This window comes from Mustela erminea, chromosome 2 (genome assembly GCF_009829155.1).
Source record: "Mustela erminea isolate mMusErm1 chromosome 2, mMusErm1.Pri, whole genome shotgun sequence".
Taxonomy (NCBI): domain Eukaryota; kingdom Metazoa; phylum Chordata; class Mammalia; order Carnivora; family Mustelidae; genus Mustela; species Mustela erminea.
Genome location: NC_045615.1, coordinates 117,887,783 through 117,902,112, shown reverse-complemented (window position 1 = coordinate 117,902,112; position 14,330 = coordinate 117,887,783). Strand labels below are relative to the sequence as shown.

Here is a 14,330-nt window from a genome sequence, read left to right as displayed (position 1 = left end):
GTCTACAAGTTTAGCTTAGCATGTACTAGCCGGGTGGCCTTGGGCAAGTCACTCCATGTCCCTGTATCCCCTTCCTCACCTGTGCAGCGGGAATGATAACCACTCTCCTAGAGTCGACTTGATGAATTGATGCATATAAAATAGATGAAACAGAATTGGCCTATGGGACACTCGGAACAAGCAGTGTTTCTCAATCTTGGCACTAGTGACATTTTGGACTGGGTAATTCCTTGTTGGGGTGGGGGTGCTGGAGGGGAGGTCTGTCCTGTGTGTCAGCTACATTTCTGGCCTCAGCCACTAGACACTAGGATCCCTCTCTCCCTTCCCATGACCCCAGTCTTGAGTTGTGAGGGTCCAGAGTTTTCTAGATGTCTGTAAGGAGGCCAAACTTCCCGACACTGAGAACCATTGCTGAGTGAGTGTTACTGTTGTCACCTGGCAGAGACAGTCCCCAGGTTTCCACTGCTCATGCTGGACGCGTGTGCTGATAGGTTAGGCTGTATGGGCTGAAGCCACACCCACATCAGAATAGGCTTTCTGAGATTTCTGATCATATTTAAATATAGTTTTACTGACTGGGAGCAGGAGTGAATCATTTTCACAACCCATTCTTTTTAAAGGAAATACTCTCAATAAAAATGTTTTCATGTTATTTTTAGAGCTCAGAAGTTTTGTTTATAAGAATTTAGAATTTTTTTTTCCCCCCTCCATGGAGGCCTGGAAACAGAATCTAATTAAAAACCAAAATTGTGAGCTCCTACACCTCACGGTGTCCTGAGCTGTGGGACTGGGGGGAGCCGTCACCTTACAGCACATAGCGTGTTCTGCTGACGCCTGCTAGGCCTTCGGGGGTCATCTGTGGTGAGCAGGGAAGCCCCAAAGCCAGATTTGCCACTTACAGCCCACTGCTGGTGCCGAGCTAGCCAGTTGAGTGCCTCTGGGGCCAAGTCTGCTTGGGATGGCGCCAAAGAATGTCTCCCGAGGGGCTGTATCTTTCACCAGGGCCTCTGCCTCCCTCCGGCACCCAGCTACCTGCATTCCTTCACCCCCTCCCCTTTCCTAGAGCCAAGGACCAGGCCGAGAGAGAGCCTGGGAAGGGTGGGCAAATCTCCAGAATGAACCTCAAGCCCTCATTCCCCCTTCAGCTCCAGTTTCTCTAGGTTATGCTGTCCTGTCCACAAGGACCGGGGAGCCTTCAGCAGAGGTCAGGCGCACACTCCTCATTAAAATTCGTCTCTCTACCTGGCACACTGCCCTTGCTTGGGGCTATCACAGTGTCCTCCTGCTCACCCTGGAGAGAGACCAGGGTTGAACATTGTGTTCAGTTTCTAACAAGGCTGAGCGAAATGCAGAACATTTGATTTTGTAAATTGAGGTTAAGAAAACAAGTTTATGTATTTTTTTAAAGGTATCTTTACTTGGGTCTCCTGTAAAAGGAATAGACGTAGACCAGTGTGGCCTTCTGGGTTCATCTTGCCGTAAGTGTCTGGCTGGATTTGGAGGCTTTGGATAACTCTAGTTAATAAGAACTATGTCTACATTCTGTTTTCTGCCGTTGCCCCGAGCTGTCCCATCCTGTTCACTAGTAGACTTCCTTAGAACGTCCTTATCATATTACATGTTTTTGTGTCTGAGATAAGCTCTGGGAATGGAATCAAGTATCAGATGCTTGGCGCTTGGAATTCTGGCTGCGGGAACTCCATGGAAGCAGGAAGAGAGACAAGGAATTTATTTAACTGTGTGAGAAACTTTTTCAGTTGCTCATGGCACAACCTTCCATCCATTTGATCAGTCCACAGATGTTGACCAAGTGCCCCCCGTGAGCCAGCACAGAACAAAAATGGGGCCATGTTTTGAATGATAGTTTTTACGTCAATAGAAAGGACAACTTCAGCTCCATTGTTCCTACCAAGGAGATGAATTTGTGGAATTTTTTTTTTTTTTCCCCAGCACTTTGAAAAAAGAAAACCACTTAAGACAGTGGCTTGTGATTTCTGGTTCTTTGTGACAGAGTCATTTTTTCCTTGGCAGGCTGTCACACGTACATGGCCACTCCACTCCCAGGCCACTACACGTGCGTGTTTCCGACCTCAGAGTGTGGTTTCCCTGCACTGTGTGATTTCAGGCGGATCGTGTACTCTCTCACTAAGCCAACAGCACCTTCAAAGGAGAGATGAGAACATTGCAGGGGGTGGGCAATCTGGAGCACTGGCTTCATCCACGACCAGTAGGGAGCAGATAACAGCATTCCCTGCTGCCAGCCTGGCGAGCTCAGAATTGGCCGCCACCCCTCCGTTGTTCCTGAAAGTCTGAACTCTGTTTTCCTACTGCCGAAGAAAAATCACCATTTGTACCATCAGTCCTACAGGGCTGTAATTAAAAATATATTTTTTTGTGGTTAAAAATACATGTAATATAAAGTTCTCCAGCGTAACTGTCTTTATGTATACTCTTCAGTAGTGTCAAGTGTATTCACGTTGTTGCCAGATCTCTAGAACGTACTCACCTTGTAAAACTGAAACTGTGCCCATTAAACAAGCTCATTTTCCCTCCCCACAGCTCCTGATAACCACTCTTCTACTTTCTGTCTCCATGAACTTGCCTATTCTAGATACGTCATAGACGTGGACTCATCCAGTATCGGTCTTCTTGTGACTGGCTTATTTCACGTAGCATCAGGCCATCGAGATTGTTATGGCATGTATCAGAATCTCCTTCCTTTTTAAGACTGAACAGCATTCCATCATTTGTAGGTACCACATTTTGTTAATCTGTCGATGGACACTTGAGTTGCTTCTGCGTGTCCGCTGTTGTGAATAGAGCTGCTATTCCAGACTGAGCTTTCAATTCCTTTGGCTACCGATGCAGAGGTGGGATTACTGGATCATATGGTAATCCTGTGTTTCATTTTTTGAAGAACCTTCATACTCTTCTTGGTAGCGGCTACACCATTTTACATTCCCACCAACAGCACACAAGGGTTCCTATTTCTCTCCTTCCTTGCCAACACGTGTTATTTTCTGCTTTTTTGAGAATTGGCCATCCTCGTGGGTGTGAGATGTAATTTATGTTTGTTATTTATGTATTGGGGCAAGTTTGGTTCAATGGTGATTCAGGATGATGCCCTCCTAAATGACATAAGGCTATTAGAGAGGTTCACGGACAGAGAAGCACCGATACATATGACCATGAGGGATAAGGTCGCCTGAATAGAGCTCATCTCACTCTACCTTGAGTTGTAACTATTGGATCCTGTTTGTGTCTCTATCACTCAGGTAATCACACGCTTATGAGGGGAACACAAGTAGTGTAAGTCTCCCACTTCTACTTCCAGTCCACGGTGTCTGCAGTGGTAGTGCTAGCTGTGTTAGGTGCTTAGTTATCGATCCTTCTTCTGTATGACCCTACACAGCACATTTCTCTACCCTTCCCCTCCAAGAGCATACTTCATCCACCCACATTCCTCAGCTAACCTACAAACAGTTTTCAAGTCCCAACTCAAATACCGCCCCCTCACACCACCTTTTCTGGGTCCCCAGGCGGATAACTTTTCCTCCCATGCTCCCCTTGCCATTTTGTAGATATTATCTTCACAGGACCTGTCCTACTGCATTATAATTGTGGAATTGCCTGGTTCCACAGTGGAGCTTCTAAGTCTTCAAAGACAGGAATGGGATCTATGTTTTCTTTGAAGTCCCTCAATAAGTATTTGTTGAGTGACTGAATGCACTCCAAATGAGTAAGTGATCTCATTTTCAGTACTAAAAATGTCTTCGTTAGGTCAGTGAATCACTGACTGGATGAGAAATTTGACTAGTTGACTAGTTGACTAGTTGACAGGTTCAAGGTCTACGCTGGCCAAGCCATGACACTAATCCAGACAGATCGAGGTCTCTGGGCTTATTCATCTTCCTTCTACATTTTTCTCACTTCTTGCACACTTCTTCAGCCTGTTCTCTCTTAGGAGCTGCTGTCCTGGCTCTGAGACACCTTTGCAAACACAGTTCTCTTTCCCAGGTCGGCCAGCAAGCTGCTTTCCAATTTCTCCCCATCAATAAAAGTAGCCCAGAATCCTTCTTAGGCACATCCATTACAAAAGAATTCCCCAAATGTAGCCCTTGCGGTTCTCACTTTCATATGTCAGTTATTGAATTGCTGAAGTAGACAGGTGCCCGGATGTAAGACAGCCCCAAGCAAGGTTTGTGCAAACCCAGTTTGGCACCCATGCATTGGATCCCTCCAGCACTGTGGTGGGCCCCAGGGCAACCATAATGAAAGAACTACTCCAGCCCACACAGAACTCTCTGCCAAGTGCCAGGGGTTGCGGAGGAGGGAGGCTTCTTAAATGTTGACAGCTGATGTGCTAACCTTGTATAAAATGCAGCTGTCCCCACTGGTGGTTCCCACTCTGAAGAATCACAGGACGTGTTCCTTGTCTCCCAGAGTAGGCACACCTTTGAATTAAAGATGGCAGCGCTCCTCGGGGCACTCAGCTGTTATGCATATAGATGTGGCAGAAACCCTTCCTGCCTCCCGGCATTCCAGAGCCACTGCTCTGCATCTTGATTTCCTGGCTTGGCACAGAAATTCTCCTGTGCCATTCTGTCCCCAGGTCCACAGCGGTCCAGACTCTGGGTGGCATCCAACAGGAGACCCCATGTTCAAGAAAGACTTCAGGACTTCTGATTGGTCACCCTCTGTGTCATTTCCTGGGGAACCTCCAATTCTTTAGGAAAATGGCTGCTGTTAGAGCATAGAAATTGCCCTATTAGCATTTGGGCTTTTTCCAATGCTAGGATAGTAGGATTCTAGGGTGTATGCTTTTTCATTATTTAAGAGGTGTGCTGGCTATTTCTTTTACTCTCCTGTTGCAACTTCCTCGGCAAAATGGAACCCTTAGAATTCAAAAACCCTTTGAGTGGGGCTCCAACAACCAGGGAGGAGAGATGGTGGGGATGTGGGATTGCTGGTAAGAGGCTGCGGGGATGCGGGGATGGGAGTGGATGTGGGGCTCAAAGCCAGAGAGCTGGTTTGGGTAGGAAGGAGGGAGGAAAGCTGCAAAGACTGAGTTGCAGGTGGAGTGCCAAGGCAGGGAGGGACAGGTGGGTGGGACAGGTGAGCTGGCCAGCAGGCCCCTGTGGACATCTGCCCTGAGGCTAGAACTGTTTACTCCCTTCCCTCCCTTGGTTCTGGACAGCTCTGAACCCATGAGCTGTGGTTACAGGAAGTCCAAGGTCTGCCAGCAAATAGGTCTCGGGAGGAGGCCGGGTCTGAGGTGGGCTCGCCTCCCAGGCTGATGCCATCTGCATCTTGCTCCTTTTGTTTTTGTTCCGGACTGGCCTGCTTTGCCCCAGGCTTAGGAGTGCTGAGTGCCGAGCAAGAGGAGGTCCCACGCAATATGCCAAGGGGATGCTGGCCTTAACTGGTTTGCTTTTGACTGTTCCTATTTTCCCCAACAATTGCAATGTATATTTGGAAACACTAAAATGCAGAGCACGGAAATGGTAGACATACAGTAATGTTTCTTAATAACACCAGGATACCGTGTCCTTTAAGAGCTATTTTCAGTGCCGTTCATTGAAAAACCCTCATCTTTATTTTTATTTAAGAAAGCATACATTATCGTTTTTTAAAACAAATACACAGAAGCACAAAGAAGAAAACAGAGAGGGCCACGCTGTTCCTGCCCAGAGGACCTGTGAGGGCAGCCCTGGGGGAGGAGGAGATGGAGAAAGGAGGGAGGGAAATTATGGGGACAAACCCCGAAAACTTGCATACAGAAGAATACAAGCAGTTTACTTTTTTTTTTTTTTTTAAGATTTATTTATTTTAGGGAAAGAGAACTGGAGGGGCTGGCGGTGGGGGTGCTCAGAGGGAGAGACACAGACTCCCTGACTCCCCGATGAGTGTGGACCAAAGACTCCATCTCAGGACTCTGAGATCATGACCTGAGTCCAAAATCAAGAATCCAAAGCCCAGCCCACCGAACCACCCAAGCTCCCCAAGCAGTTTACTTTTGAGAGATAAGCCTCTTCCTTGGGGCTCTGGGGCTCATGGGATCAGGATACAGATGAAGAATATGCTGTTTTTTTTTTTTTTTTCTTACCGAGTAAACTGGGTGAGAACTTCCTTTTCTGGTTACATGACATTTTCTCCTTTCACTTCCTCTTCCCTCTCCAACTTGCACTTTGGATGTGTTCCACCTTTTGGAAGCTTGAGGCTAAAAATGACTTTCCTATTGATGCCCCCATCCCTCTCACGAGGAAGGAGTCTGCCTCTTTCCCAAATGCTCCATCAGATGCCCACTCCAGCTCCCCAGCAAGGGCCCACCTTCTTGTTTTTTGCTTTTTGCCTCCGTTAATGATGAGCCTGCCCATGGCCGCCCTATGGTATTGGTATTGCTGTAGAAAAAAAAAAAAACTGAGCAAAACAATGCCGCACTCCTGGGGAAATAGGAAGGGTTAAGGAGTTGGGGTGCTGGGCCCTTGTTTCCTTAGCTTCTGGGGCAGGAAGCCAGAAAATGGGACCGTGGCTCCTTCTTCTATTGTGTGTGTGTTTGTTTCAGTATGCCCGTTCATCTCCATAAACAAGCATGTTTTTTAGTTACAGATCGTCTAGAAAAAAAAATATGCATATGCTAAACCAGATGGGTGAAATTAACAATTTCATTAAACTAATTTTGAAATTGCCAGTTTATTCACCACTGGTAGCGTGGCTTTGCTTTTCTGATGCAGTTGGAACTTGAACTTTAAAGAATGTGCAAAAACAGCAGTTTGACTTTAGACTTTTTTTTTTTGCAGAAATTTGTTTAGATTCTGCAGAGGAAATACTGATTGGTAGTATTTGGGGGAGGAGTTAGAAGTTTTAATATGCAAAAGAAATAATGAAGCCTTTTCAATCTGCTTCGCTTACAGTCTGCAGGTTTTTTGTGCTAAGGCTTTGAGTTTGGTGAAGGATTCCCCTTTTGCTCCCTGTTCTCCAGCAATCCCGGCTACCCGCGCACTCTTGCTAATGATTTCTGGGGTTCTGTGCCAGGGGTCAGCTGGGGCAAGTGTTTCATTTGGAGCTTCATTTGGTTTGAAGTCTCCTCTCTCCTCTGAGCCCACAAAGCTCGTGTCTGCGGGTACTCAGGCAAAACTGATCATCTTGGTTAGGTGTTTGGCAGAGCAGGTGAGGGGGAATGAATCATTAACAAAATGTTAATGTTGCTTTGCTCAGAATTTGCACAGAGGTGCATCTGAGATGAGTACATATTTAAAAGTAAATGTATGAATAGGTAGGAGTAGGATTTATTTTGCAACTTCATCTGAGTGCTGCAGTGCATAACAAATCCAGTGGAGAAGGTTCTTATCCTGCCTAATGGTTGGGTAGGATGGAATTCTCTCAACTATTCAAAGGGAAAATCCAAAATGAGATCCCCAGACTCCTGGTGGAAAAGGGTGTTATTATTCAGATATATCCCAACAGATGAGCAGAGGGAAATGTTCAAGGATGTTCACTGCCACGTTGTTGGTTATAGCAAACTCACTGGAAGCAACCCAAGGGTCTAAAAATAGAGAACTGGCTGGGGACACAGCACTGCTACAGAATGCAATACTAGCAAAGCTTTAGAAAGAATGGGCTTCTAATAGCCGCAGACAAATACTCATGAAACATGGTTAATTTAAACAAGAAAGTTGAGGGTCAGAATTATAGAAGCTTTTGGAAAGAAAAGGCATGTGTATCAATATAGATAGTTGTGTATATGAGTTTTAGTCTGTGCAAAGGGAAAATTCTGGAAGCATACACACCAAGCCTTTAACAATGCTTGTCTTCACTATTAAAGAGGGATCGGGAGAGAGGGCACTTCTGATTTTATTTTACACAAATCTGTATTGTTTGATTTTTTTTTTCATAAACAAGCAGCTATTTCTTTAGGGATTAAAAAATACAGAAAGAGAAGTAAATTCCATTTGTTAAGTGAGGTCATTTTTTCATGTTCAGCAAGCAGCTATTGCTTGGGATCGAGAGAGTAAAAGCAGACCCCGCTGTTGCTTTTTGGAATCTAGTAGATGGCTGGGGTGAGGAGTTCCAGGAGCCAGGAGATGAGACTGCCTTGGTTTGGGCAGGGGTGGGCTCCTTTCCCGCAGCTCAGCAGGTGGAAGCACGTGTCCCCCACTCAGGGGGCAGCCAGCCCTCTTGTGTGCTCAAAAGGACTGGCACCAGCTCGTAGCCAATGGCTTGGCTTTTGCAATATCATCCTTGGATCCCAATGGCCTCTGTTTTTAGCATGGACTCTGCGACGGACTTGCCCTTAAGTAAATCCAATCTGAGACCTGCCCATTTCAGTTTTCCCACATTGGAGATTCATCGCTGTTTACTCCTTAGTTGAGTGCTGATAGAATGGGTCTCTTGTTGCCTCCTAAAAGTTATTAGTAACATTTTTATTTTGGATAGAATGAAGAAAAGAAAAGAAACACGTTGGATATAACAACTTTTAGGCAGATGCAATTTTAGTCTTAAATAAGTTGACCATGTCTCTTTAAACCTAAATAATATCTATACAATCCTATATGGTCCTTTGTAACATATCATCTAATAGATACAAAGAATAGAAAGTAAACATTTGTTGCCTAAATTAAGGAACGAGAGAGATGAATGGTGTAGGCATACTTTGGAAGACTGTCACCCTTACGTTATAAGGCCATATAACTTGCTAGTTTGGGCATAAATGCTTATCAGATTTATGGGATGGTTAGGTGAAAGGAAATATTGTACAGCTGAAGGCAGTTGCATAGAGAAGGATCTACCCATATTGGTAAGGTACTTATTAAGACATCTGGTTGCCTATTCATCAGCAAGCCGGTGCAGCAGAGTAAGTAGGAACGGCTTTCGTGCCTCGCAAAGCTGAACTCAAAATTGGGCTCAGCCACTGGCTGGGTTTTGTAATGTCGGACAGGTTAGTTGATGTCTCCAGGCTTCAAACTCCTAATTGGAAAAGTGAGGACACTAATAATAGTCCTACCTCATAAAATTGTTCAGATTACATGACATAATTTACATAAGACACCTAATCCAGTATTTGGCATTTTGTAAGCCCTCCATAAAAGTTGACTCATTCCTTTCGTTGTATTTAGAAACCCTCAAGAAAAGCTGGAGGCAAAAGATAAGAAAGCACCTCAAAATAAGTTTCGTTTGCTCAACTCTTTAGAGCAGCACCTAGGAACTATTTCTGAGGTAAAACACGTTCTTCTTCCGAGAGTCTCAGAGAGAAAAAAAAGTCTCTCTGGAACTTTCGGTGGTCCTGATTTGGTGGTGAGTTACACTGAGTAAATTACTCTCTGGAGGCTCTTTCTCAGCTATATATAAGGCATATCCTTTTTCCCAGGATACTAGGCTGTCATTCAGTGCCAAAGAAAAAGCTATTTGCAGAATGACACCGTGGCATCCCCGAAGGGTTTCATTTACCTCCCTGGAAGGTGGTATATTTCAAGGCTCTGCAGAACAAGCCATATTAATAACTCAGGTGGTTTAATTGGCTTTTCCCTCTTCTTTCTAAAGCCACGTCGATCCCATGGTAATTAATTGTGTGTGCTGTGAATTGTGGTTATTTACAGTGCCAAGGAACCAGAATGAATCTGTATTAGAAATCGGCGGGAGGATATTTGAGAAGGCTGTAAAGAGACTCTCCAGTGTTGATGGTCTTCACCAAATTAGCTCTGTAGTCCCCTTTCTGATGGATTCTAGCTGCTGTGGATACCATAAAGCATCCTACTACCTCGCAGTCTTTTATGAAACTGGATTAAATGTGCCTCGGGATCAGCTGCAGGTAGAGTATTTCATGGGTTCCAGGAACATCAGTCATCCGCATTATATTTGCAGAGTAATGCTCTCATACCCCAGGTGGAAGATGGACCTGTTCATGCTCCGTGGAGTCCTTTAAAAGTCTTGACACTCAAGAAAAACATCCTAGAGCTCCGTAAAGTACAGGATCTTCTTCTTTCAGAGAGTGAGAAAGGGCGCGTCCTTTCTGGACACAAGCTGGGGGATACGACGATGTACTCTAAGGAAGAGTTGGGGCACTCCTTCAAGAATAGGGGCCTCTCACCCAGTTCTTCTAACCACTTAACTCTTTTGGCTGTAGGACCATTATCCAGCATGACTGGATAGCTTAGTGAGCTAAGTGAAGTCATTTGGACCTCTAAGCAAGGACCACCAGCCTTCTACCATCAATTCAAAAGCCATAGCAGACTGTTTCCTTTGTGGTTCTGAGACCCAATTAATTACGCCATTTGCCACATTTGCGATCCCATTTATATAAGTGCTGCAAGTGGTTCCTGATTACTTTACGTTTTCAAGTCTGCACACAGGATTGTTCTTCTTGGATTTGAAGAAATTTATATTGTTTAAATCTGCCCAGGGAGTTCCATGTTCCTTCTATGTGACTGCTTTTTGTATGTCTCTGGCTTATTGGAGGTTGTGACTGATGGGATGCTTTCCTGAGTCCCCAAGCAGTCCCCCACAAAGGTAGAAGAGTGAAGAAGATTGTAGCCTTGTCTCTGTCACAAAGTGGCTGGTGGGCCATAGACACATGACTTCAAATCTCTCTCTCCCCTCTTTCCTCTACCATGCAATGAGGCTGTTAGACCAGCTGACCTCCAAAGACCCTTCTCAACACTAACATTCTGAGAGTGTAAGGTTAGGACATGGCCACTATTCATATCATCTGCCATAGGTGAGGTAGGTGAAGAGGACCAGGAATCCTTAGAACAGTTGACAGATACACAAAAAGATTCTATGAGAGAAATCAGGGGACAATCCCTGTTTTCATGGAGGGAAGGGCCAAAGTCAAGGAATCATAATATTAAGCATTAAGAAGGACAGAGAGCTAGAATTTGTAAACCATTAGAAAGTTGCTGCGGCTTCTTTCCTAAAAAATATTTTTAAAGGCCTGTTAACCTGTTTCTGGAATGACTAGGTTTATATATAGGAATGGGGCCAGATGACATTTAAGTGTGAGGATTTTATGACCTTTTCTACAATCCTGTGAACACTTGGTAAATTTCTTCCTAACAGGGCATGTTGTACAGTTTGGTAGGAGGCCAGGGTAGTGAGAGGCTGTCTTCAATGAATCTTGGATACAAACACTACCAGGGTATTGACAACTACCCCCTGGACTGGGAGCTGTCCTATGCCTACTACAGCAACATTGCCACGAAGACACCCCTGGACCAGCACACACTACAGGGAGATCAGGTAAGATAAAGAAGTGGGTGGAGATGGTTATGGCTCTGTTTACGGGGGCTTCCTGAGCAATTTTATACAGCGTCTGCACCTGTGGCTGGCTCATTTTCAGGTCTTCAGAGGATGCGCATAATTGAATGGAGAGAAAAGCTATCTTGCACTCTCCAATTCATATTTCCTGGCTGTGTTCTTAGGCTGGATGCAGGAATATTCCCACACCCATGCATGAAAAGCTCTTCATGAGCCAAAGGACCAGCATGGGAAGAATAGATCTGGCCCTGGACAGATTTCGATTTTGCAAAAAATGTGTACCAGAAACATAGACACCTTTTCTTTGTTCCAAGACCTTATAAGGGGGTGGGTCTGGAGATGTTAGGGATTGGGTCAAATTGAGCGGGGGCAGTAAGCCAAGGGCTCCCATCAATGTGCAGCCAGCAAGCAGGGTCTGGTGTAAGGAAGTAAGCTCCATCCCCAGCTATGTTCCCAGTGCTGGGCACCTTGAGAAATATCTGTCCCCATCGTATGAGCCTTGTTAGCTCAGTGCTTCCAGGTGACTGACAGGTGATATTTGAAGCCTGCCTTAGCCAGATTAAGGTTACCTAACTCTAGCCTTTAGTTCCGTAAGCTTCCAAATCTTATTGACTCATTGGGCCAAGATATCAGTGACTCACATCTGCCAAAAAATACATAACATGTTACATTGGATCGTCTGATGGTTTGTTTTGAGGACCATGAATAAAAGGGTGTAAGCAGAAGTGCTGGTGTAAGAATTCAAGGAAAGCTGCCTCTACTTGAGGCAGGTCTGCATTCCGTGGGAGTACACTATGGCGAGGTTGGCTTCTTGAAAAGTATTTGTATGTATGCTCTTTATCCAGGAAGGATTTAAGAGGTTTTGATGGTCATAGCCTTTGAGGTGGTCAAGTTGAGAGGAAATGCAAGCCACCTCTACCAGGAGTTGGCAATTTTTTCTCTGTAAGGGGCCAGATAGTAAATATTTTAGGATTTGCTCGTATAGCCTCTGCCAGGGAAAATATATGAGCAAATGGGAAACCTGGGTTTGTGCACTGTAAATAGTACATAAGCTGCATGGCCGTATTTGGCCCCAGTGGTGGCCATAAACTCTTGATTGCCCCTGCTTCTGTTCAGTGAGCCCAGGGGATATGCCCGGCTAGGTGAGGATCGTGGAACTTTAGCCTCAGCGGCTAACTGGGAAATTGTCCACTCACTGGTCCCCAGTGCTGCCCCTGGATTGCACTCAGAAATCCATAATGCAGCAAATTTGCACTTTGATGATTGGGAGTGGATGGCACGTAGAAAGGAAATAATGAAATCTACAGTGGCCACCGTATGGTTTCAAAATAAATGACTCAAAGGTATATGCTGTCAGTGACCATTAAAATTGAGTCGAACTATGAAACACCAAATGACCATCTATAGAGCCATTCTAATTCCGTCAGAAAATGGTGATTTCTACTGAATAAACTCACATAATCTTGTCATTATTGTTTGTATTCCCTCAGTGTATATAAGCTATGTGAAAAATTGGACCTCAGTTTGACAGGAATTAATTTATGAATCCATAAAGTTGTTGTTGTTGTTCTTTAGAAAGGAATTATTCTGAAAAAAAAAATCTGTACAAAAAAACGAGCCACAAAGTCATAGTGTGGTTATTCTACTCAGCCTAAATGTGTTAATAATGTCCTCTATGTATACATTATACTTTTAAGAATTCTAATTCAGTATAAATTAGCAATGGGGAATGGCATGTTGCTAACAAGCTCCTTTTCTTTTGAAGATTTGGCACATGCAATGTTACGATTATGAAAGAAAATGTTTAATTGGTCAGAACCAAGGAAGATGAATAGAGGAGGTCCATCTTGCAGCTGAAAGTCGTGTGATTAAGAATCACAGATAAGAATTATACAGTTAGGAGAGTTGTATCCTCACTCATTTTCTTAAGAATGTGTAATTAATGGCTTCTTGAGAATTTAAGCAGGTGTCATACATTGATTTAAATGTCCTTTTGTTGAGAAATCTATTAATTCACCAGCAGCACGTAACAAATGAGGAGATACGGAAAGCCAGACCTCTAATTAACAAACCAAGGATTCGTCAGTAACTCCTTCCTTAATTCTTGCTTCATTTTCTCTTTTATGTAACTTGTGGTTTACATCATTTCATCTTCTTTATTCATAATCCGCTTCATGGTGACATGATTTAGCAGGACTCTGCCTCAGGTGAAAGAGAAAGAAGCTGCTAGGTTTTGTTTGTTTTTGTGTCTTAATCGCAAATGAGTTTCTTTCATTCTCACTGCTCCTGGGAATGTGCTTTTCCATTGGGTTAGGCCCCTAGCTTCCTCACTGTGCACCTGCTAGAGGGGCAGGGGTCTCATCCACATCCCTGGTGTCAACTGTCTTCCACATACTGATGACACTCAGACCTTCTTCTCCAGCTGAGATTTTCTTTCTTACGTTCCCCCATCTACAATCCTAACACACTGTGACAGCAACATGCCACCTCCCCTCTCTGTCCCCCAAAACTCCTCCATGGGCGACGCCACTGTCCGTGGTGCTGGCAGCCAAGGAGCCGCCCTGTCCCCCATCATCCCATCAGTTACAGTCCTCCTACCTTTACCTGCCCATTTCTCTCCGATCCCCAATCCTGCTGCCCCAGGTGACATTTGTCCCTCATCATCTCTGCCCTGAGCCACTGGACAACCGCCTGGTCTGGGCTGAATCGTGCCCACCCTTTCCCATCCCCGTTGAAGCCCTAACCCCCAGTACCTCAGAATGTGACTCTCCTTGGAGGTAAAGGCTTTAAGGAGGTAACTCAGTTGAAATGGAGTCATTGAAGGGGGAGGCTGGGGTAATATGGCTGGTGTCCTTACAAGAAGAGGGGAGTAGGACACAGATAAAAGAGCAGGATGACCACAGGAGGACACAGTGGAAAGGTAGCCATCTGCATGGTAAGGAGAGAGGCCTTAATAGAAACTAAACCTGCTAGTATCTTGATCTTGGATATCTAGCCTCTAGAACTTTGAGAAAGTAAATGTCTGTGGTTTATGCTGCCCAGTCTGGGGTGCTTTGTTGTGGTGGCCACAGCAAATC

The 14,330-nt window shown here is 44.8% G+C and overlaps 1 protein-coding gene across 2 annotated transcripts in view; it reads left to right on the top strand.

The window, feature by feature from the left end:
- SEL1L3 (SEL1L family member 3) overlaps positions 1-14,330 on the top strand; it is a 113,202-nt gene that overhangs the window by 41,934 nt on the left and 56,938 nt on the right. For both annotated transcript variants that reach the window (XM_032334024.1, XM_032334023.1), the window contains exons 10-11: positions 9,597-9,808; positions 11,056-11,235. In XM_032334024.1, coding sequence (XP_032189915.1) covers positions 9,597-9,808; positions 11,056-11,235 — 392 coding nt within the window. The remainder of the gene's footprint in view (positions 1-9,596; positions 9,809-11,055; positions 11,236-14,330) is intronic.